The following is a 25,984-nucleotide window of genomic DNA, read 5'->3' on the forward strand; positions in this document are numbered from 1 at the left end:
AGCCTTTTATTATATAGGATAGTATTAAGTACACAGCTGCTCTCTTCCCTACACTCCATGCTGACACATACATGAAAGTCAGCATCTCAGAAATACTCCAACAAAGCAACTGCACAAAGAACAGACTTTTTGAAAAAGTCGAGATTCAGTGATGTTTTATATCACAGCAAAGAAAATAACATAATACTAAATAATAAAATCCCTATTTTAAATTCTTTCAGTCATTCTAACACTGGGCATTATTTGCTGAGAACTTCAACCTCGTAGCTAGTTTCTTAGCTCTTTTTGTTTCTAGTTTTCCTCTTTACCTTATCCCTCTATTTTATATTCTGGCTTCGCCTCTCCTATATTGTTACCTACAGAATTTCCGCTCTTTTGCTCTTCTTAACTCTGCACATATTTTGTGTTTCCAAAAGCTCATTAACATACCTCCTAAACAAAGGCCCACTTATTCTGGGTCCTGACCTTCAGCACCACAGAATAAGTGGCAGGGTCTTTGAAATCATCTCTTTATTCCTCTCTGCTATTCTCAGAAAGTGGAGGGACACCCCAAAGATTTATTATCCTACTGATATAAACTATGTCCTGCTGTTTGAGAAAAAGAAGCAGACTCAGAGTTTGAATGACATTGGTTTTTCTTGCCATGACACTCAGAGACAAGGAAATGAACAGAGTGGACTCACAAACACAGAGCCAGAACTCAGGGTAGGCCAAGTACCACCCCATTCATTTTCCACTATGCTGGTTTTCCAGAGCAGATGGTAGCCAAAGCATCTCCATTAACTGCTAAATTAAGGAAACACAGGGGAAAAGAGGGTACAAGGGATGGAAAGACAGAAGAGAGAGTTATCAATGATATTGAAATTGAGTTTGTAATTGAAGTTTTTCTTTCATTCATGTAAAGTGAAGAGGAGAGAATGTGAAGAGTCATGAGCATTTGCTGTTAATTTGCTTCTGAATGCAAAGAAGATAATTTGTGGGAAAATAGTCCTTCTCTCAGTGCTAAATGTCTACTTATAGAAAGCCATCTGCAAAGCAGCTGTCCAACAAAGATAATAAGCAGGTATCTATAAACTGTTATTCATCAAAATTATTCTTTGGTTCCCTGAACTGTTTGCAATTGGCCTTTATTTTACTCTTTGTATCTGGAATTTCAACATATTCAAAAAGAAAAAAAAAAACCTTTTTGGGAACTTCTAACTATCATATACATTTGTATCATATATAGTTACATCAGATATAGTCATATGATAAATATATATATTATATTTATTATAAAGAAATATAATATATATATATATATATATTTACTGGCTGACATGAGTTTTTTTCTTTTCTAGTAACTCTCCAATAAAATCAGAAGATAAAGGGCTTTAGAAGTTACAAAATAATATACTGGTCTGATGATTTCAATTATGAAAGTCATTCTGAAATGGCATAATTTCATACCTCAGTAAAACCCACAAAGCATTATGCCTAAAATTATAACTCTTCCTGAATTCCACCTTGTGCTGCAACCCACTCCACTCCACCTCCCAGGGACTTAGCAATATCCTTGACCCGTGTGTGCCTGAACCTGCATGGGGCTGCCACCTGCAGTGAGAGCACATACATAGTTAAGCCTGTCCTTGCCACTGAGACATAAGAGCAGATAGTATTCTTTAGCTGTAAGGGATGAACAAAGACAGCAAGATCTGTATTGGTGAGTAGCTTTATTTAATACCAAAAAAAAGGTTAGTGAAAGCCTGCAATGGCTTTAGCACAATTTAGAGGTCTCTCGAATAGCCCAACTTTGCATTTTTGAAATACATCAACAACAGTTTATTTCAAGCAAGTCATTTTTCTCTTAACCATGTTCTATGAATGTATCCTCCTTCATAAATATACTATTCTTCTACAGTAAATCCTTTTGGTTTTTATTTCTGTGGAAGCAAGCTAAATGGTTGTCATATTTCCACTGTCATTTAGACCAAGCCAAAAGACATGGAAGTTTTTTAAATTGTTTAATATCTATTCTTCTAGGAGGCAGAAATTTGGGGGGAAAAAAAACACCTCCTGTAAGCTATGCGGGTAATAATAACTTGCTATTTTAACCTCCAGATGCCATCTGCATTTCTTAATGTGAGTTCCCAGTTCTGAAAGGACAGTGATGAGATGATCTGACCTTTACATTTTTCTGTTTGATTTCTCTCCCAGTTGTTCAGTGGGAAAAAAGAAAAAGAGCTAAATATACCTGAGCCTTTTCTGACTTCTGGTCCCAGAAATGGGTCTTCTAATTAGCTTCCCTACTCTCCTCACCAAGAAACAGTTGTCATGCTGCTCCATCTTATTGTTGGAGCCTGCCCACCCCACCCCCCTTCACAGAATCCTGCTCCAGTGGAGAGCAGTTCTTTTTCTCCACTGGCAGGAAATCTTGTGAATTGAAAAGTAACAGATTTTAGATTTTCTGGGTCTTCATGTTGGACTCAAACAAACAAATCCTCCTTGCAAGCGAACCCACCAGGAAAAATGTTGTGCTGCCTGTTTCATGAACCATGACAAGGACCATGACAAGGATGCCAACAGAGGGAGAAATAGCAACCTGGGCTCCCAGCAAACAACCCTCTCCTCTGGAGGAAGGCATTTTTATAAATAAATAAAAAAAATGTTTCTGATGACAAGATTAAGAGGTAAGGCTCTGTCCAGGAAAGTAATCCAGTTGAACCTGAGCAAGAACACCAACTACCGTGTTTCCCCGAAAATAAGACATCCTCCGAAAATAAGACCTACTTACAAGTTTCCTTCTGAGTGAAATATAAGGCATCCCCTGAAAATAAGGCCCCCCCCAGGCTAACCATGAGAGATTTGGTCCACTGATTCTGAAAGAAATGGAGTCACAAGAAATTCACCAGGAAATTCAGGAATTGGATTGTTATGATGATGTTCCAGAAGATGATGGCATGATTGTCATTGAATAAATGAGTAAGTTCTTGATACTGTAGGATTCACAGTTTGTCTGGTTTGTGTTGACAACTACCGTACTACCGTACCGTATACAGGTAATAAATTTCCTTTATTTTCATTTAACAATAAATGTGTACCATATTCTTCTTCATGGAAAAATAAGACATCCCCTGAAAATAAGACCTATAGCATCTTTGGGAGCAAAAATTAATATAAAACACTGTCTTATTTTCGGGGAAACAGAGTATTCCCCATGCTAATGCTCCTTTGTGGCCTGAAATTCAAGCCTCAATGCTTTGGGAGGGATTCTGCCTGACCCTTCACTTAGAGAAATAAAAGATCTGTTGCTCTTAATAACGGAATTCAGAGTGAACTCTAAAATATTAGAAATAAAATTGTTGGATAAAATGAGAAAGGGATCATAACATGTGATTTATAATAAGAAATACATATTTAGTCTTCTCCATCCTTCCTCTTTTTTGGCACAGAGATCCTAAAATCCTTGGGATTTCCCAAGTAATGTTAGTGTACAGTAGTCTTTTGTTATGTTAATGAGGTGATTTTGGAAGGTTGCCATGTTAGCCAACCAAAGGATGAGAGGATTGGAAGTTTCAGTCCCATACCCTCATCTCCAGGCAGGGGAGGAGCTGAAGATTGAGATCAATCACCAAGGGCCAATGATGTAATCAGTCATGCCTATGCAATGAAGCTCCATAAAATTCAAAAGGATGGGATTTGGAGAGATTCCAGGTTGGTGAACACGTGGAGGTGCTGGCAGACTGTCATTCATAGTGAGGGCCTCGGAGCTCTGCACCCCTTCCCCATACCTTGCCCTCTGCATCTGTTCTGTTATATCCTTTTCTAATAAACCAATGATCTAATAAGTAAAATGTTTCCCTGAGTTCTGTGAGCTGCTCTAGCAAAAAAAGAATTGAACCCAAAAATGGGTCATAGAAACCTCTAATTTACAGTTGGTTATACAAGTGCAAGCAACCTGGGCTTGCAAGCAGCATCGGAAGTGGGGGGCATTCCTATAGAACTGAACACCTATGGAACCTGATATGATCGATCACTGGATAGATAGTGTCAAAATTGAGTTGAACTGCAGGATACCCATTTGCTTGGTGTATATGTGAGAAATACCCTCCCCCTACACACAGAAACAAATACATTGGAATTGGGTCCCAGAATCCAAAAGAGGGGGTTAAATGTCTGGTTCTGAAATCAAACAGGCCTGCATTTTCAACACAACTCCAACACAAATCAACCTTCCTGAACTCAGTTCTTTATCTGTGAAATTAGGATGTTAAATATTCCTTTATCTGATGGATCTTGTAAAAACTGATGTCAAGTATTTATTCTGGTACCAAATGCATAGTACATATTAATTATATTTTAATAACTATTTCTATTCTTAATATTAAGGGTTGTCTTTCTTTTACCTGGACTGCATATAGAAGTATACACAGATTTGAGTTGAATGTATTACATTATAAATTTAATTCAACACGTTTAACTCAGCCTGCCCTGTGTGGGAGACTCTGGCAAAGTCTTCAACAAACTCTCATAAAAGGAGACCGTTGGCATTTGAGTATGTAATGTCTCCTGCATCTTTTCTTTATTAACTACCCTAATGGTTAGCGAAATGCAACTTTTTCTGACATGTAAGTGTGAGTACTGTGCACCATAAGATCAATAAATTAGTTGTTCCAGAAAGAGCAACTTAATTAATGACAACCCAGCCCAGTGCCTGGACACTGCCTCTGCAGGTTGCTGTAATCTTGAATTATATTTACTATAAAGGTGATCAAAATGTGAGAATTATACAGGATCTTACAATGGACTTTTTATAATTAAGTAGAAAATCTTAGAAAATAAAATTCCTTCATCAGGAAGGGTCCTAGAAAAATATTACTTCTTGTCTTGCCCTCTTACCTTTGGATAGAAGAGCTGGATAAGCCAACGAGGACAGACACCATTATTTTTCTTGTTCTGAAGCTTTTTAAGGAAGGACATTCCCCAGCTACTCTAGGTAGCTCCTTCCAATATTTTCTTACTCATCTAAGTTAAGATGTTCTTCCTTATATCTAATCTAAACTTTGCTTCTTTCTTTAAGGGTTCTCTCAGAAGGGACAACAAATCTCTTCTTTCTTCCTATTTCCAATAAGTTCCTAACACAGCTCTTTAAGTAACACCTTGTATATAATCGCTCCAATGTGATTTCAATCAGGGAATAGATCATACATTTTCATAAACTTGAAGACATTAATCGAGCCACAACTTAATATTTATAAAGTTTAACTCTGGGGTAAATAATACCAATTGCTAATGCATTTGCTAATTACTGACCATATTTTCTAATCTTTGAAACTTCTCTACCTTTCAGTTACTAGAAGTAATGATGTTTTATGATCTACAATAACTGGTTTAGTGACCTAACTCCTATAACAGACTCTGAAATCAATCCACCTTGGTGCAAGTCATAGCTCTATCACGTCATAGTTGTGTAACTTAGGGTAAGTTACTTAACTCTTCTACATCTCAGTTTCCTTGATAGTAAATAGAGATAACAACATATGCTTCATAAGGCCACATTATGGATTATGTGGATTAATACTTTAAGGTACTTAGAATAGAACCAACTTTGTGGCAGTGTTCAGTAAGTACTGAGTTATTATCAAGACTATAGAATAGCTTTCCAGTCCTTATAATCTTATCTCTATAGAAGTCTTATTACCATTTTCTCTGCCTGGACTAGCCATCATCTTCCTACCTACATTATTCTTCTCTTAAACATCTTAGCTTGGTTGCAGTCTCTTATCCACCATGTAATGAGTTGTGATCTCATCTTCAGGATCCCTTTATTAGTACTATTTTTGCTCTAGTATGATATCATGAAGACAGTTATATTTTTATAACTTATCTTTTCAGTGACATTCTTGGCTGTTCCTTGAAGTAATAAAGTAAATCCTACAATTTTTAAATATAATTTTTTAATCCACACAAGAGGATATGTGTTTTTGTTTTTTGTTTTTTGTTTTTTTGAGGATATGTTATTTTTAATATATTTTTGAAGATATGTTTTTTTAAATATATTTTTATTCTTTTCTGAAAGGAATAGAAAAAGATAGAAAGAGAGAAACATCAATGATGAAAGAGAATCATTGATTGACTGCCTCCTGCACACCCACTACTGGGGATTGAGCCTGCAACCTAGGCATGTACCCTGAATGGAATGAAACGATGACCTCATGGTTCATAGATTGACACTCAACCACTGAGCCATGCTGGTCAGGCAAATACTATAATTTTTAATAATTCATAATTCCTAGCAAGTTTCTTTGCTCTTATGAAGTACTTGGTGAGCAAAGCTGAGCTGACAGATGATGTTTTTATTAGTTTTATTATCTCAAATTTAGTGGAAAGATTCTTATTAGGTGATCTCATAATCCACATAATTATAGTTGATATTTACATATAAAGCACTAATAACAGTTCTTCGTACACAGTAAGTAGTCAGTAATTAAGATGATAATGAAGTAGTAGGAGGAGGATGAAAAAGAGGAGGGGGAGGTGGAGAAGAAAATATATTTTCCCCAAGTCAGACTATACATTATCTTATTTGTCGTTTAATGACCTAAAAAAAAAAAAAGTATAATTTATCCCAATTTTAAAGAGGAAGAAATTCAAATTCAAGCTTTGTGTGGCACAGGATGATCATGAACCTGACTTTCCCAGGACAGTATTGGTTTACACTTCTTGTACCAGGTAATATTAATGGAGTTCCCACTCATTATCAAAAGTGCATATCGGGACAATAAATTTTATGATTACCCTAGACTTAATGCCAAAGTAATATATACTGCAAGCTAGGGGTTATAAGTAAATTATATAACGAAGTCAATGCTAGAGCTCTAATCCCTAGGCAAATCCCATGGAAAATCATGTATCTCATTTCTTCCACATAATTAAAAGTAATACAAAATGTGAAATTTAGAGAGGTTTGGGAGGTCCCTTTACAGGATGAAACTTTATGTTTGAGAGATCCCAGAGAGCCAAGAGTACCAAGAGAACATGATCAGGAGGCAAGGTGAGGGACATTCTTTCCATTTTTTTCTGTCAGAAAAACTTTACAATTATAAGTATTGTGAATTTCAACAGCACAATGAAAATATAAAATATTATTATATTTGATTATGCATGATGTGTTATTTCTCATGTTTTGGCATTAAAGAGAGAGAAATTTGGACTTGGAAGATGGCAACTGGGAGAATAGCAGTGAGGAAGAGAGTGTGAGTGAGGGAGGGAGTGAAAGAGGAGTGTGTTAATGTGGTGTGTGTGTGTGTGTGTGTGTGTGTGTGTGTGTGTGTGTTGCGGGGAGGACAATTAAATCCTGCAGAACTTTCGGAGGCTGGCAGTCCAAGCTTGCCTAGCCAGGCAGCCTCTGCTAATACTGTAATCATTCCCAGAACAGCTGGCTCTGCTCAGAATAATGGTCATACAGTTTATAAACTGGAAGGATGAGAAAAGTCAACAATTTATGTAAGAATCAAGGGAAATAAAGAGTGATAAAAATACAATAAAAAACATTATGGAAGGTTTCAACAGTATATCAGAAACCAAGTATATCATCTTGAAGAAGAGAGCTGCTGTGACTGAGAGCCCAGCCTCACTTCCACCCACAGTGTCCTCAGAAACCACCCAAGACCACTCCAGACAAGGATCTGCTGCCTTAGCTTCAGACCAACAGACACCAGGACTCCAGCCTTCCTGACGGCAGGTTCCTGTGAGTTCCAGGGCATGCTGTTCTCCCACTAGTCCAATGCTTTAGCTCTGGGTGCCACAACTGCAAGAGGAGTCAGGACCATGTGACCACCCCCACCAACCCTGCAGCTTTGACCCCAGACCTGGTGACTGTGAAACACACCACCAAACCCATCACTGCAGTCACTGGCCCTGCGTGACTCAAAACCTAGATCCTTCAGTGAGAGCAAAAATGGGGAGACAAAGAAACAATCCACAAAGGAAATTTAAGGAAGAATCCTCAGAAAAGGAACAAAATGAAATGGAGGTATGCAATATGTCAGAAAGAGAATTCAGAATAATGGTCATACAGTTTATAAACTGGATTAATGAGAAAATCAACAACTTATGTAAGAATCAAGGGGAAATAATAAGTGACATAAATACAATAAAAAACATTATGGAAGGTTTCAACAGTATACCAGAAGAAGCATAAGACGAAACTAGCGACTTAGAAGACAGGGCAGCAAAACATACCTAATTGGAACTGAAATTGGGGGGGGGGGGGGGGTCGAGAAAAAAGAAAAAGAAATGGCAGGAGAGCCTAAAGGAGCTTTGGGACAACATGAAATGAAGCAAAATATGTGTAACAGGGGTTTCAGAACAATAAGAGGAGCAAGGGTTAGAAAACCAATTTGAAGAAATAATGTCAGGAAACTTCCCCAATTTGGGGAAGAAAAAAGTCACACAAGCACAGAGAGTTCCAAACAAGATGAAACAAAAAAGACCCACACCAAGACACTTCATAATTATGATGGCAAATGTTAGTGACAAAGAGAGACTCTTAAAGGCTGTAAGAGAGAGACAGAGAGTTACCTACAAGGGATCTCCCATTAGATTATCAAATGATTTCTCAACAGAAAAACATCAGCTCAGAAATAAATGGAAGTATGCAAAGTGATGCAAAGCAAGGGACTCAATCTAAGAATACTACAACAAGCAATACTATCATTCAAAATTGAAAGGGAAATCAGGAGCTTCACAGATAAAAAAGGCTAAGGGAGTTTATCACTACCAAGCCACTAATGCAAGAGATGCTAAAGGAAATATTATAAAAAGAAATAAAAAGGGAAGAAGAGTACAAGCACAAAAAATAAAAATAGCTACAAACCAGTACCTATCAATAATAACTTTAAACGTAAATGCTCCAATCAAAAGACATGTAGATAGCATATGTATGAGTCATGAATGGATAAGAAAACATGACTCATACATATGCTATCTACAAGAAACCCACCTCACAACAAGGGACTCACACCATCTGAAAGTGAAGGGATGGAAAAATATATTTAAGGAAATGGAAATGAAAAAAAAAAAATCTGGGGTAGCAATATTTACATCTGACAAAATAGACCTCAGAGTGAAAGCCTTAACAAGAGTTCAGGAAGGCCACTTCATAATACTAAAGGGTTTGATACAACAAGAGGATACAGCTCTAGTAAACATATATTCCCCCAATGCAGGAGCATCCAAATACATAATAAAACCTTCTTGAAGATACCAATGGTGAGATCATAGTAGGGGACTTTAATACCCCACTGATAAATCCTCTAGACAAAAAAAAATCTTCAAAAAACAAAACAAAACAAAACAAAACAAAAAAACAGCAATCTTAATGACTCACTAGATCAGATGAACTTAATTGACATCTTCAGAACATTTCACCCCAAAGCTATGTTTCATACATTCTTCTCAAGTGTAAATGGGACATTTTCAAAATTAGACCACATATTGGGTCATAGGCAATATAAAGATTATACATCACATGTACAAAACATATTTGTACATGACTTATCTCTTTTTACTCTCACAGCTCCCTGAAATAGGTAGAACAGAAATTATTTCTATTTTACATGGAACTAAAAATAAAAGGGCTTAAGTAAGTCATTAGATTTATACTTGAGAGTATAAATTAGGATACAACATAATTCTGACATTTCAAAGTAATTTAAGATTATTGAAATAGAACCTGACAGAAGCACATTCAAGGGGAATGTACTTAAGGAAAAACCAAAATTATATTTGCCAGATAGGAAGTGTCTGGACTTAAAAAGTTGCCTATGTGCTACCTGCTAGACACTGATTTTAACTATGAGATTCATCAGGTTTTTTAGTCTATAAGACATTATCTTTATCTTGCCCAGTCAGCATGGATGCTACACCTAGAAAGAATAAAGGTGAATTTGTTCATTTCATATCTTAGGATACAAAATATTGGGCATCTCTGTCAAATCCAGCCAAATGCCTTTCAAATCAGGGGATCAGCGTGAACAATGCTGTCTCAGCACACCTGAGCCATTTTTTCTAGCAGTTTCATATCATGCCCCAAAGTCAAGAAACTGCTGATTCTGGGCCAAAGTATAAAATAACTCCAGTTTTCCCTCTCTCCTCATGCCCTTTTCTCATCTCTGTCCCTTAAACAAACCTGTTTGCACATTCAACTATTCATTCACACTCTGGTTTAAATACAGGAATTGAAAACTACAATCATTGCTGACTCTCTCACGGTTATTTGTATTTCAATATAGTCAAAGCTGAAGTTATTGAGATCTGATGGAGGCATTTCAAGCGGGTCACTTCCCAATTAACCTGAAATCACCTTCAGTAGATGCTCCCTACATACACTACCAACAGAGGCCCATATTTTGACTCAAAAACAAACCTCTACTCAATTGCCATAGTATTGAAAAGGAATAATGGCATTTGGTTTGTTTGACTTTGGATCCATATGTCTTGTCCATTTTGCAGAACCACAAGAGCAAATATAAATGTGCAATACCTGCTTGGTGACTATGCAAAACCAATCCATCAAGATATGCTTACATTCTACAGCACTGATTTTGAACACAGTAGGGCAGATACCATCTGTAGATCCTGAAAGTCATTCTCTTCCACAAATTCAGAGGACCAGATTATGGAATCCCCTTCAAACTTCATGACAACACAGCTTGTGGGTATCTCCAAAAGTGGTGTCTGCATTGGCTTAGGAGATATACACCAACTCAACAAGAACTGGTTTTGATTTTTCAGTTTTATGAATACATTCTACTCCAAATTTTTCATCCTGTCTTTCTCTTATTCCCAACTTCAAAACTTCTAAAAGTCATATCTCAACATACTAATCCAAAGTGTTTAATTGACCAACATTATTAACCTTTGTAGCGAATCTTTTTCTCTCCTCTCATCTGCCACAAATCAGGAGTCAGTTTGAACTGGAGTTTTTATTTCCTCGGTTGCTTATTTGGGACATACTGACTTGTGTGTGTTTGGGAATGGATTGGGGGACAGGGCAGAGGGGTTGTGATGTCAGTGGAAAGAATATTTTAAAATCATGTAATGTGGTAGTTGATTTAACACATTTGCTAGTTATAAGTAATTACTGTATGGATGTGAGAGTTTCAGACAAAAGTTGACATTTCAAAACAAGCATACCATGTAATTATAAGGACACAATTGGAAGTAAAAATGACTAGATATAGAGATAGACACAGACAGATGTAGATATATATATATCTACACACACACACATATAGATAGATATCTATATCTATATCTATATCTATATCTATATCTATATCTATATCTATATCTATATCTATGTGTGTGTGTGTGTGTGTGTGTGTGTGTGTGTGTGTGTTAAATATATAGTTCTGGATTAGACATAATATTTACTTTACACAGTATTTTCAAATTTTTAATTTCTTGGTTATCTTTTAAAATTTAACTTATCTGATCCAAAACTTCTCCAGATTAGCTGAAGAACCCCTTTTCCATACCATATTTTATGTTTGGTTTTCCTTCTTTTGAAATGCCATTCATTTTGTAGTCATCAATCAATTTATTATTTAATAATCTCTTAAATGTGTCCAGAAATAATGATAGTCCAGGTGCCCATATGTAAATAACATTTTGAAAATGAAAAGCAGTCATTATTTCTAAAGCTGATAAAAGTTGTGTGTGTGGCCTGGCCGGTGTTGGTCAGTGGTTAAACATCAACCTATGAACCAGGTGGTCATGATTTGATTCCTGGTGAGGGCACATGCAGGGTTTGCGGGCTTCATCCTCAGTAGGGGGCATGCAGGATGCAGCAGATCAGATCAGTGATTCTCATCATTGATTTTTCAATCTCTCTCTCCCTTTTCCTTCCTCACTGATATCAATAAAAACGTATTTTAAAATAAAGTTGTGTGTGTGAACATGCATAAATATAGAGGTTTCCAACCTGCTATCTCTTAACTTACAATTTTCCAACTTTAAAATGGTGCAAAATTGATACATAGCCAATAGAAATATGTAGTCAGTATTTCAAATTTTGAATTTTGATTTTTCACCAAGCTAGTGATATGATTATGATACTCTTTTTTGGTGCTGGACAGCGGCAGTGAGTCACAGGACAAACAACCCATACTCTATAGTGTATCATGTTGCCAGAATTTTCTGGATACTGTGTATTGTGTTTTCGCATCCCATCAGATCTGTGAAATGCCCATCTGTGTCTCCTGCTTCTGCTGAGAAGAGGAAGGCAATGAGTCTTGAGATGAAACTCAACATAATTTCCCAAGTGCAGGCTAATGTAAGTGTTCTGAGCACATATGAGATAGGCAAGGCTGAGCTATGATGTTCAGTAGGTTAGGTGCATTAAATGCATTTTTCACTTATGCTATTTTCAGTTGAGGACGGGTTCATCAGAACATACCCCCACTGTAAATCAAGAAGGGCAAGCATGCGCACACATACACACACACACACACACACACACACACACACACACACACACAGGCATGCAATGATATTTGTCGTGAAGTGATTGTGTCTGTGAAACTAGCTGTGCCATGTGATGAAGTTGTTTCTATGGAAACAGCTCATGATTCATGATCAACATAAAAGAAAATTACAGATGAATATACAAGGTAGACCTGACAGAGAAACTGTTAATTCCAGAATTAAAATTTTAAATGCCGTTATTACTCTTTTTATGACTAGAAAAATTCTTTTATAATCCTAACAAATGTTATTTGTTATTAAGTCCCTGCAATATGCAAGGAGTTACATAAAAAGCATAAAAAATACAATCCCTAAACTTCCTGGAGCTTATACAGTGTGGGAGAAAAGGCCAAGGTTAATAAGTAAAAACCTTATGCATGCTGAAAGATGACCATTGTTTATATTGGGTCTTTTGTCTTTTCAGGGTCTTGACTTTTTTATCTGCCCAATACCTGTTCTCCAGCAGAATTCTCTCTAGTGTGGCTACAGAAAAGGCTCTGCAGAAGAAAGATGACTTCCTGTGGGTTTTTTTAGTAGCTCTAGATGCATTTTGGGTGGGAGAGGATTGCAGGAGGGAGAAATGATGGCCTCTGACGTGAACAAACATTCTAGGCACAAGAAGGATTTCAAATAAATGTCACTGAACTGTCTCTCTGAAAACCACAAAACTGTTTCTCTTGACTAGAGAATTGTGTATCATCACCCTGAAAACAATAGATCAGAAGAAGAAAAACCTCCCCATGAGTCACAGAAGGTTAGAGTAGGCAGGGGTCCTCACTTTCAAAATATCTATTCCCCCCACTTTCAGGAAGGATCCCAAACAAACCCTCTCATTCAAACAGTATATACTCCTAGCAACTAGCCTGATTAATCCTTTCAGCGATGGGAGCCAGGCATCTAGCCTCTGACTTTTCTGTTATATCCAAGGGGCCTTAAACCTGTGCTTCTTTTCAGTTGAGATAGGGGTGGAATAGCTGATTGCTAATGGCTACCTATGAACCCTCTTTATTTGAACATATTCCCTGAGCTGCTTCTCTGCCTCTTTCTCCAAACAAAATAAAACAATCTCTGCCTTTGTTTAAATAGATATCTTCTTTCCAGGAGACCTTTTTTTTTTTGGGGGGGGGGTAGGTAAATTCTTGTTTAAAATCATCCCCACCAGGCTTTTCTTTTTCTTTTTTTAAAAATATATATATTTTATTGATTTTTCACAGAGAGGAAGAGAGAGGGATAGAGAGTTAGAAACATCGATGAGAGAGAATCATCAATCAGCTGCCTCTTGCACACCCCCTACTGGGGATGTGCCCGCAACCAAGGTACATGCCCTTGATCAGAATCGAACCCGGGACCCTTCAGTCTGCAGGCCGACGATGCTCCATCCACTGAGCCAAACTGGTTTCGGCCCCCACCAGGCTTTTCAATTGTTTCAGTTCTTCTTAAGAACTATGGGGAGCCACTTTTTAACTTCCTAGAAGCTAGGCTTCATTTCTCCCCGCACACTATTGGCCGCACTGGTGCTGTCTGTTATACCATTTCATTGCATCCCCAAATACAATTTGTATGAGAACTCATACTGACTTCACTGCTTGGAATCATTTTAGGGACAGCATGGAGAACAGAGCAGGTGCTATGTAAGTGGGCTCCCCACACATCTATTTCCCCACCTCTGTGGTTTTATAAAGGCAACTGAAACAGGATATAAAGATCACTGCTCTGGGGCAATTTGAAAAGTTTGGTCTCAATCCTGTCAGGGTCCAGGTTTTCCTAGATAAAGGACAATGTTGCTAGACGTTAAAGTTGATTGCACTGTAGTCGCTGTCTTTGGCCAGCACCCTTTCTCCGTATCTCTAACCAGCCCATTTTAGCCACCACGTCTATGGGCCCAGGATTTCTCTCTGGACAATTTTGCCTTATTTGTGAACAGAATTATAAGAGTCACCAAGGAACTAGTCTTTCTCAGGATAGTTCCAATTTCTACTATTCTACCTCAATGTTCCCAGAAGTACCTTATAACAATATGCAGAAACAGGGAAGCGTGGAACAGATTGATGAATCTCAGAAGAAAGGTGAGGATGGGTGGGGAGGTGGGGGGTGGTGAATGGAAAGTGATTTACAGGGGAACATATATACATACATGCATAGCCCATGGACAGGCAATGGTGGTATCAATATAATATTTTTAAGCAAAAAATTCCAAAGAATATATAAAGAGCCAAGGTCGGTTTGGCTCAGTGGTGGAGCATCGGTCTGTGGACTGAAGGGTCCCAGGTTTGATTCCGGTCAAGGGCATGTACATCAGTTGCGGGCACATCCCCTGTAGGGGGTGTGCAAGAGGCAGCTGGTCAATGTTTCTCTCTCATCGACATTTCTAGCTCTCTATCTCTTTCCCTTCCTCTCTGTAAGAAATCAATAAAATATATATTTTTTTAAAAAAAAGAATATATAAAGAACTATAAGTATCCCTCCAACTCATTCTCCTAGTCCTGGGTCCACTTCTAAGAACAACCCTGTTACTCATTTCTTGTGTATTCTTCCAGATATTGTCAATGCCTATACAAATACATAAATATATGTTTCCAGAGAGGTTTCTTTTTATATAAGTGAGAATATTCACTAACATTGTTTTACTCTGCTTTTAGAATTCTTTCTTATCTCTAGACAATCTTCCCAATGCCCTTTAAGTTATCACCATGGTGAATTACCTGTAGGATCCTGGACCTGTCTGTATCATAGCATCTACCACATTGTCCTAAAATAACTTCATGTATGCACTGTTTTGTACTCTGTGAAATACTTGAAAGTAGGGGACATATCTTGGTCATAATTCCATCCCTAGAGCCCATTATAGGCCATGTAAAAAGACTAACTGCTAGGTCTGTGGTCAGCAAACTGTGGCTCGTGAGCCACATGTGGCTCTTTGGCCTCTTGAATGTGGCTCTTCCACAAAATACCATGGCCTGGGTGAGTCTATTTTGAAGAAGTTGCATTAGAAGAAGTTTAAGTTTAAAAAATTTGGCTCTCAAAGGAAATTTCAATTGTTGTACTGTTGATATTTGGCTCCGTTGACTAATGAGTTTGCCAACCACTGGTCTAGGTTGGCCTGCCAGTCCAAATTGGCCTGATTGGAATTAGCAGACCAACCTTTCTCAGTCCCTCCCCAGCCGGCTGGCTTGCCCCCATCAGCCCCCATCAGTCCTGATCACTGGCCAGGCCAAGGTACCCCAACTGTGCACAAATTTGTGCACTGGGCCTGTAGTTGTCTATAAGCATGTGATGGACCCAAACACCCCACGACTATATTAACTATGGATGTTTAAAAATCTTTCAAAGAGGGAAATATCTTCACTCTGGAATATAAAATTTAAAATATATATATATATATATATATATATATATATATATATATATATATATATTTTTTTTTTTTTTTAAGAGTGTAAATGCCACAGGACATCTCATCTGTTTTATTCACAAGAGTAGTGGAAGGAATGCTCCTGGAAAAATGAACTTCAATCTTAAATATACAAAATGATTATGGGTTTTATTGGATCTGCAAGGGTGGGAATACCTTAGGCATTTAATGAAGGGATAGCAGAAATAATTACTGGCAAAAAAAAAAATACTGACTGTGAAAATGAGGCTCACAAAAGAAACCCACACATCTTTTTTGTGGCTAGCTTTCTTTCTAAGTTATCAGCTCTGATAAGATTAACTATAAACCCTTTCTTGAGCATTTCTGTCAAGTCCAAGTAATAGATTGTTATTTATTACTGACTATTGAATTCTTTCAGTAGATAGCAGTTAAGAGATTTCATGAAATACACAAGAATCTAGAAAAGAGGAGTATTCTAAAATACAGAAACTCAATGGATGGTAGTTTTATGAAAAATAGGATTTAGTGCTCTGAAAAAGTTTATGGGGAAATTCTGTACTAACATGTAATCAATTATAAGCATATATTCACCCATCTTCCTATTATCCTCAAGGATAATAATGCTGTTTGAATTATTAAAATAAGTCATTTGGAAAAAAATTAATGCCATTTTTCTTTTTAAATGTTTTACCTTCCTTGAGAATGCAAGTTTTTTTTCTTCTTTTTTATATATATACTAGAGGCCCAGTGCACAAAATTCATGCATGGGGGCAGGGGACATCCCTCTCACAATCCAGGAGAGCTGGCTCCTAAATGCTCACCTGCCTGTCTGCCTGATTGCCCCTAACTGCTCTCCCTGCTAGCCTGATCACCTTTAACCACCTTTGCCTGCCAGCTTGATCGCCCCTAACTGCCCCCCCTGCTGGCCTGGTTATCCCTTACTGCTCTCCCTGCCAGCCTGGTTGCCCCCAACTGCCCAACCTGCCAGCCTGATCACCCCTAAATACCTTTGCCTGCCAGCTAGATCGCCCCAACTGCCCCCTTCTGCTGGCCTGGTTACCCCATGCAGCCTGCTGTTCAGTTGTTGCTATGAGGATGTCCTGACCAATTTGCATATTAGCTATTTATTAGTATAGACTAGAGACCCCCCCAGCATGGCCTGCAGGGATCAGGCTGAAACTGGCAGTCCAACATCCCTGGAGGGAAATAGTAATGTGATAAGTGGCAAGCAGCCAGGGGGAGCCTGAGCCCAGGCTGGTGCCGCACTGCTCCTGCTCATCCTGGCCCTGCTGCACCTGCCAACACCATTCGGTAGGCTCTGCTGCTCTGCTACAGTCTCACACACATCCTAGGGCAATACCAGTGTGCCCATGAGAAGTGGCTATGGGCTTACACCCAGTCAGTCCCGATGCTGGTCCTAATCCTGGTCCCAGTCCAAATGGGAGAGGGGCATGCAAGAGGAGTGTCCATGGGAGAGGCGCATGATGCCACCATGAGCCATGAGCCTGGCATCTGGTGCCTGTCAGTCAGCTGAGCGGCACTTCCACTGTGGGAGCACACTGACCTCCAGGGCGCAGCTCTTCTATTGAGTGTCTGCTCCTTGGTGGTCAGTGTGTGTCATAGCCTCTGGTTGAATGGCCAAATGGTCGAACAGTTGAATGGTTGCTTAGGCTTTTATATAGAGAGATTTTTATTTATTACAGAAAGGAAGGGGGAGGGAACAAGAGATAGAAACATTGATGAGAATCACCAATTAGCTACCTTCTGCACACCCCCAATGGGATCAATCCTGCAACCCCAGGCATGTGCCCAATAGGGAATTTAACTATGACCTCCTGGTCTATAGATCAATGCTCAATCACTAAGCCATGCTGTGGGCAATGCAAATTTTCATTTATGTGTGTTTTGAGGGCGCTATTAAGACTTTGGGAGGCATGCCAAGACAGAAAGCATCAGACACTGATACTAAGTGATATTCAGTTGAGATAAATACCTTTGCTACCAGACCATCTGAAGGAAAGATTTTAGGTGGAATTGGTAAATCCTTTAGGATATCCCAGCTCTAGAAAATAACCCTTTCCTTCTGTTTCACATTAAGTGTTGAAAAAAGTATTAGTTTGGCAGTAGTAGAGCAATGTTCCCAGTTTGAATACAATGGGCAATATTAGACAGAAATATTTCTAATTTGGTCCTGGTTCAAATATTCATTATAATATAAACCAAGTATCAGTCAAGTCTCATTTTGAAGACTATTGAGCCAACATTTCTCATTTCTGCCTTTGGGGATCTGTTTAACTAGGAGAAAAAAAAGGAAGACAATGCTATGACCAACTAAAATGGTGATTCAAGAAGCCTGAATTGCCTACAGTAATTGCTGCTATGTTTCCAGGAGACTACCATCATTTGTACTCAGTGATATAATAAATACTTGTTGGTTGACACATATAACAGAATAAAATGGTACAAATGGACTCCAACTAGAAAATAAGATGGAGAGGAAGAATTTTGATTTTGATCATCTAAAACTCTTTAATGGTCTAAATTTATATCATTGAATATCTGAATTAGAAATAGGTTTAGCAATCATGTCATTTACCTTCATTTTACAGAGGAGACACCTGAGGTCCAGAGAAGTCAAATGACTCACTCAAGGTTCCAAACCTAAATTCCAGGAATATTTTTTTAGTTACCTAGCAGATAGGAACCAGCTCCTGGAGTAAGGCTGCCTGGTTTCAAATACTGGCTCTGCCATTTACCAGCTATCTATCTTCTGAACAACATATTTAACCTCTCTCAACCAAAGTCTCCTTCTCTCAACCTCGTAATAACTGCATAGCCTTAAACAGAGGATTAAATGAGCTACTAATACAAAAGAAAAAAAAACTATTTTGTAATCATACTTGATACATAGGATACGTTCAATAAATGTTTCAATATCCAGTATGGCCTTGTGATCCTAAGAACAAAGACTTTCAAATGTGAACTCAAAGTCTTAACAATCTGGATAGGATTGCTTAGAAGTGGCTTAGGCATGAAAAGATCTTTATGCTCTCTCCAAACCTAAAGGCAAAGGGAAGTTTTTCCTCTGTCAGCTTTTCCAGATGGTATAATATTGTAACCCAGCACCTGAAAGTGAGACCTGATCGATTACTCCTATAAGAGAAAATGTTACTTAACTGCTGATATCTGTTCCTACCTTTAAATGGTACTGACCTATTTCCTCTATTTGCAAAGGAATTCTATTATAACCTCAGAGAATTTACTGACAGCAACAAGAGTATGGTTAGGCTATTTTACAAAGCTATTGCAAGTGCCGCAATAGGGGCAAAAACAGTTTGCAATGTTCTCTATTCTGAAGAAGAGAAGTCACTGGTGTTCTGTAAAGCAGCAGGATGGCAGTGTCAGAATGACAGTGCTTGGCAATATTTTCACAACCATCATTTAAGGTTGGCTGACTCATAAGTATTGACACAGTTAGGAGGGCTGCTTAGTAGTCTAAGTCAAGTCCCGTTACCCAGGCTCTTGCCTTTTTCTGTTGCTTATCATCAATTACTAAACTAAATGTCCCTTTTGAACACAGCTTCCTGTCTAACTACCTGGAAATTAATTTGAGACTTAATTTGGAACCTTGGAATAATACCATTCTTAGAGAAACTTAGCAGAAAAAAAAAAGACATTCATTTCTTAATAATGCTAAATCTCAGAATAATGTACTGCAGCCTTTGCTGCTCAAAGTGTGTCCACATACCAGTGATTGGCACCACTGAGAGTTGTTAAAAATGCAGAATGTCCAACCCCATCCCAGACCTCTGATTTAGAATATGCATTTTAATATTTTAAAAGTTCAGAGTGATTCAGATACACTTAAAAAATAGAGAAACACTGATTTGAATAAATAGGTGGGGAGGGGAGTGATTCTGACAGGTGGTTACTATTTTGTGTTACCAAGATGATGGTAATTAGAGATAAACTGAAGTGTGTACCAGAAACCTGGAATCAAACATTAAAATAACAACAGCATCAACAGTGGACTTTCGCAACACTGATGTTTAGTTAATTATATTTGCTTTTCTTTCAGGCATAATTTATATAGTTGACTTATTTTAGTTCTGTTTTTTTTTCCCCCCTTTTGGTTGTTTTTATTTCTTATAAAATCTATAAAAAAAAAAAATTCACAGTTGCATCCATCCATGCATGAAGGAAGGAAAGGAAATGAATACTTGTCAATCATCTATTACCGGGAATGGCTACTTTAAGTTAGGACTCAATAGATGTAAAGTCTTTTGGGAGTGGTCACTTGGGCCATGGTGTCTTTAGATCAGGGACAGGGATCCCTACTTGGTCAAAAGAAGCCACCTCTTTAAAAGTCCTTGAAATATGAAATACAAGAGTCCACCCACTTTTTTGCATGTAGTTAATATCATGTTTTCCCAGGCTACTTCAAAGAGAAGACTTGCTTATTGTTATCTGTGTTTCACTGGGCTTACATCAGGAGATGCTAGTGGTTACTTTAAGGCAATTTCTGGAGGCTACTGTCTCTTTTTTGCCCCAACTGCCTCCTGTTCATTTTTAATCATCCTAGAAAGTGTGTGTGTGTGCCTCTCTCTCTCTCTCTCTCTCTCTCTCTCTCTCTCTCTCTCTCTCTCTCTCTGTGTGTGTGTGTGTGTGTGTGTGTGTGTGGCCTGACAGAAATTGTTGAGAGGATAATATAACAATAAATGGAAGTCAGAGTAGTTTATAGTCACTGGCACATACACAACATATCAAATGATGTCAGAGGAAAATCCTTCTTAACTCAATCAATAATATTATTTCCTGAAAAGAAAAGCCTTGCTCTTAAGTATATATATTTTCTTCTGTATTAGTGTTATTCTATAGAGGTTTTGCATTTACTGCTCAGTAACTACCCATGTTTCCCCGAAAATAAGACATCCTCCAAAAATAAGACCTAGCGCATGGGAAGATAAGACATCCCCTGAAAATAAGACCTAACGCAACTTTGGGAGAAAAAATTAATATAAGACACTGTCTTATTTTCGGGGAAACAGGATATGATTCTGGATAGCAGAGATCATTGACTGTAAAAGCTGTCTATTTTACTTTTTTGTTTGGGAAAAAAATTTTCAATCCTGAAGTATATAAATCAGAAAATATTTTTGATGTTATGCTAGTCTTTAGAACAGACAATGCTATAAACCAATATGGAACTATATTATAATTTAAAAAATAACAAAATTAACATAACCTAGTTTCAAACCCATTAATGTAATGTATGATTATCATGTCATTTTCCCCGCTGTGGAATGGGTGGAAAATAACAATAATGAATAAGAATATAAAAATGAGCAATGCTTTAGTAATGAATTCTTGTCTGAATTTTCCTTAAAGCTATTTTATTATATTATTTGTCCATTCTTATTTTTTAAATTAATTTGGGGGGACATTTCTTATTACATAACTTCAAAAGTTACTGTCCATCAGGCTACTAAGACGTGATTAATAAAATAAGCAATAGTGTTATTTTCCATAGACATCCCTCCCTTTACCCACCCCCCCCAACTTACATTATCTAAAAACCAAAGCATATTATAGGCCGTTCTCTTAACCAGGGTCAACCATCCAGGTTGTGTTTTTACAGAACCCTCAATCCTAAAATTCCTCTTTGTTTCTCATTTTTCTTGAAGATATTTCCAATCTATTCATTTCAATGTTTTGTCAAAGAAAAGATCAAATAAACCTTGGGTCTTGTTGGTAGCTCTCATTAAAAAGAGAAACAAAGAAGAATAAGCAAATCAAGTTTTATTATTTTTCAATGCTAGTGCTTTTTATTTTCCCATATAGCTCTAACACCACTGTGGAAAGGTAATTTGTATTTTAGTAGAATGTATTTTTCATTGCTTTATCTTGCTCAGTGAATATTTTTTAAAGCAAGTACATATACACATGGCACGGTGAGTAAATAGGTTGCATTATTCCATCATTAGGAGCTATTTCCAGTGGCACTGCAATTAAATTATTTTTCTGAGCTTATATATGAAATTCAATACAGAGCTTATTTTTCTTATGGTGGTTGTTTGGGTTAATAGAACCTTTCCAATTCAAATAAAAATAAAAAGTAAAATACCTGAAAAGGTGTTTGTAAATATAGTCAACAGAATTATACATTTTTTACAATTCTAAAAAGTATAATGTGCCAAACGGAATACTGACTGCCGGCAAAGGCCCTGTTTCCCTTTGAGCTCCCCTAATCTTCTCCTATTTTACAAATTACCTATGTGGGTACTTACAAGGTGCCAAATAAAAGAACAAAAATGTTATTATTTATCTACATGACACAAATTACTTGTTTTTTTTTCCTAAATAATTTGTTTAGTTGCAATAGCATGAGTATGATTTGTGTATGTGCACATGTTATTATGCTATTCAGTGTTTGTAAACATTGTGTTTTGGGTTGCTTTGTTTAGTGACATGTATGTGTTTCAATGTTTTATGCTATTCAATGTTTGTAAACATTGTGTTTTGGGTTGCTTTGTTTTAGTGACATGTACGTGAACAAAATAATTTTAAATAAGTCAGTCTATTAAAAATCTTTTCCATATCAGAAAATACTCATTGTGCATTATTTTTTTTTAAATTGGCTTTCCTTTTCCATTACAATAATTAAATAATTTATTTTAAAATAGTATTTTAAATAAGCCATTTAAATCTGGGTAAATTACTATTGGGGTGAGCACTTCCTAAGGTATGCAAATGCTTAATCACTATGTTACTAAAATCAATTTTAAAAAGAAAAAAAATAAAGTTGGGTAAGTTACAACTGTAAAATACAGAAATGTAATAGTCACACTTACTCTAATCATATTCAATAGATTATAAACATATTTGTCCTTCCTGTCCAAATCTTTAAAAAATTCTTAAGCCTTAGCATGTTAAAATAGAATGACACAATGGTAATGAAATAAAAGGACATTTCAACAGCCTTTACAACTATAGATGGATAAAATCCCTGAAGGTTTTAGTCTTTAAATTATTCAGGTTCTCTACATTTCTGCTGCCACAATATTTTTTTTCGCAAGCGGTAAAAAAAAATGACATGTTGCTCACCTAGATCTAGCTGTTCCCTAGGTGGTTGGTTCTAGAAAAGCAACAGGCTTTTCCCCTGCCTTACCGGAAGCAACAGTTAGAAACTCTTAACAACTGGAAAACTGCTACCCCTCAGTGGTTGAAACCAGCCAATAGAGAAACTGACAGATATGATTTCAATCCATTTTTGCAATAGCTTCAGAAAGGGAGGAAAGAAAAAAAAATAAAACAAAAGATTGTTAACCCTTTGAAATGAAAGGACTGCACTGTTACTCTCACCCCCTTCCTACCACCATCCTTTTAATCAGCAGGCTTCTGCAGCATGCTGCTTCAATTTCCAGGGTAAAACAAAAGCAATAACCCGAGTCATTCTGTTTCAGCTTACATACGCAAAAGGCAACAAGGCAAATTCACCAACCACCACCTGGGAACGAGATGAGCCTGCCCAGACGCTGGCTTGAGCACTTTCTTATTTAGCAAGCATGGACTATTGTCTCAGCCTGTTGCTCCTGCCACAGGGTGTGCCGGAGCCTGGGAGCCTGGGAAGAGGGATGGGGCACGGAAACCTCCTGTGTGTGCTTGTGTACTCCATCCTGGAACTGAGTTTGTCCGGGTCCAGGCTGCAGGGAAGCGCACTTGGGAGAAAAAGGAGGCTGCGGACCAAGGGACCAGAGACCAGGGTCCTAACACCCAAGTGCAGGCCGCCTGCCGCCGGCAGATGGTGCCCTGCGCATCGGAACACCGAAGGAAACCCTGCTCCTCCAGCACCGCTCAGACTCCGCCCCACCCGATCCACGGCTGCCAGTCACCCGTCTTTTCCCCCAAATAGTGCCGCGCACGTTTCCTCCTCCTCCTCCTCCGGAGCAACACACCGCAGTAGCCGGGTGTGCGTGGAACACACAACCCGGGGGCCGCGGGGTGTGTGCGCGCCGGGGTGGGGAGCGCACGGGGCGAGGTGACCGCCAGTGAAACGCAGAGGGCACGGGCACCGGCCCCTTTCGCATCTGCGTAAGCCCGGACCACTCACCATGTTCACTTCGGAAACCATGTCTATGCTGGCCACATCGATCCGCATTCCCACGTCCACGGGGGGCCCTGCCAGGGGGGGGGGGGGGAGAAGGGACACGCATTACGGGCATGATCTCCTCCGAGTGGCGGCAGGCTGGGGAGGGGACGGGGGCTCCCCGGACTCCCCTCCCTCCTGCGGGGGCACGGCTTGGGAAAACAGGTGTGGGCACACGCGTGATGCAGTGACTATGCAGAGGGTGTGTCGGGCCGAGGTAAGGTGGGCTCTGCCTGGGGTTTCATCCACCTGCTCCTGGGGGTATGGCGTTCTGTGTGCCTGTGCGTGTTTGTGTGCGCGTGTGCTGGTGCGTGCGTGTGTGTGTATTTGTGTGTGTGTGTGTGTGTGTGTGTGTATCCAAGGCGTAGGGCACAGTGCACGCTTACGAACATTACATGCTTCTTTTTTTTTTTTTTTCCTCCCTGACATTTATCTTTGTCAGGAAAAGGAGAACAGGGTGTGGGTTACAGGTTGAAGAAAAAAAAAAAAAAAGATGAAGCTTTACCTCCAAAGTCCGGCCGCAAGCGAATGTCATATCCCTTGAGCAATCGGTCCACTGTCTCTTTCACGTATGACATGTTGCTGGGCTCGTTGGCGCTGAAGGGAAGAAGTAGGGGGACCGTATTCAGAAAGGAGCACAAACTGCGAGCTGACATAAAAACAGATAGGCACACCTACCCCCCCCCCCCCCCCCCCCCGAAGAACAAGCTACAGGATCCGGCAAGCATGCCACAAGAAAAACACTAAGGAAGGAAGGAAGGGAAAAAAAAAAAAAAAAAGAATAGCTCACCTGTGTGCACAACAGACCATGGCAATCATCACCGGGAAAGAGAGAAGCCCCAGACTCTCCCGATTATGCACTGTCCACATTACTAACTCTGATTAAAGAATTGTCTTTTTCGGCGAAGATTCAAGGAATGCAACTTAGTCGGCGGCAGGGCAGTAATTCCCGAATGGACCTGCGCATGCGCACAGGGTGCTCTCCGCCGAAAGACACCTTGTGCCTTGCAAACAGTATTCCTAGTGGAACAGGCAACAGATTTCAATCCCTTTAAAGTTCCTGTTTGCGGTGCTCCGCGTCCTCAGAGCGGTCGGAGGTGTCCTGCTGTGTGTGCTTGCTGGGAATCCTGCGTGCATGTGTGTATTGGGGACTGGAGGTTGCTATGTTCTTTTTTCCTCTCTGCCCTCAACCTGCTTTTTTTTTTTTTTTTTTTTTTTTTTTTTTTTTTTTAACTCAACTCGCAGGCATCTGGCTTAAGGCTGCCTGTGATTGGCACCTTTCGGTAACAGTCACAGTGGTCCTAGAGCTGGGAGTTTGGAGAGAAGGCGGGTCTCTGGTTGCCTGTGTGTGTGTGTGTGTGTGTGTGTGTGTGTGTGTGTGTGAGCGCGATGGGAAGGGGGAGGGAGGAAAGCTTGGCGGTGGGGTGGGGTGGAGAATGAAGTGAATGAAGAGGGAAAGCCGGGGAAGAAGGGGAGAGGCAGAGGGGAAACCCAGGAATATTTGAGGACTCCAAGAATCTGGTCCCCCTGGGAGGCTTTTTAAGACATCCCTGCTGGAGCAGCCCTTCTCTGTGGGAGGGAGCAGAGGAGGGGCGGGTCAGTTTTTTCCGCTTCCTTTCTTCCCTCCCCCTTTTAGTCTCTGCAGCCCAGGGTGGAGGTGGGAGGGGAGAAGAAGCAATGAGACAGCATCTCTGGGCAGATTATTCTTTTTTTCTAGGGCCAAGTTCCACTTTTCTTCTGGGTTCTAGTGAGGAAAACGTCTTTCATAAACTGCCAGTATGTTAGCTCGTATGGAGTAACCCAGAAGGGGCTCTGAAACACCCGGAGGGTCTAACCTCTGCTTGCAAGTATTATAGATTGGGGTTCTGTAGGAGCAACAGTTGTGTGAATTAAATTAAATTCAAACAATGCAATTGGATAAATGTCATTGAGCACAAGTTGGGAGGGAAGCCCTG

At 39.0% G+C, this 25,984-nt stretch overlaps 1 protein-coding gene across 1 annotated transcript in view; it reads right to left on the reverse strand.

Moving 5' to 3' along the window:
• The window catches only part of GABRB1 (gamma-aminobutyric acid type A receptor subunit beta1), a 362,332-nt gene extending 337,366 nt beyond the window's left edge, over nucleotides 1-24,966 (reverse strand). The window contains exons 1-3 of the mRNA XM_084901040.1: nucleotides 24,820-24,966; nucleotides 24,535-24,626; nucleotides 23,994-24,061 (exon numbers count right to left, since the gene is read on the reverse strand). Of these exons, the coding sequence (XP_084757166.1) occupies nucleotides 23,994-24,061; nucleotides 24,535-24,626; nucleotides 24,820-24,899 (240 nt within the window). The 5' untranslated portion in view covers nucleotides 24,900-24,966. The remainder of the gene's footprint in view (nucleotides 1-23,993; nucleotides 24,062-24,534; nucleotides 24,627-24,819) is intronic.
• Nucleotides 24,967-25,984: the final 1,018 nt, after the last annotated feature.

Source organism: Pipistrellus hanaki, assembly GCF_964339955.1.
Source record: "Pipistrellus hanaki genome assembly, chromosome: 1".
Classification (NCBI taxonomy): Eukaryota; Metazoa; Chordata; class Mammalia; order Chiroptera; family Vespertilionidae; genus Pipistrellus; species Pipistrellus hanaki.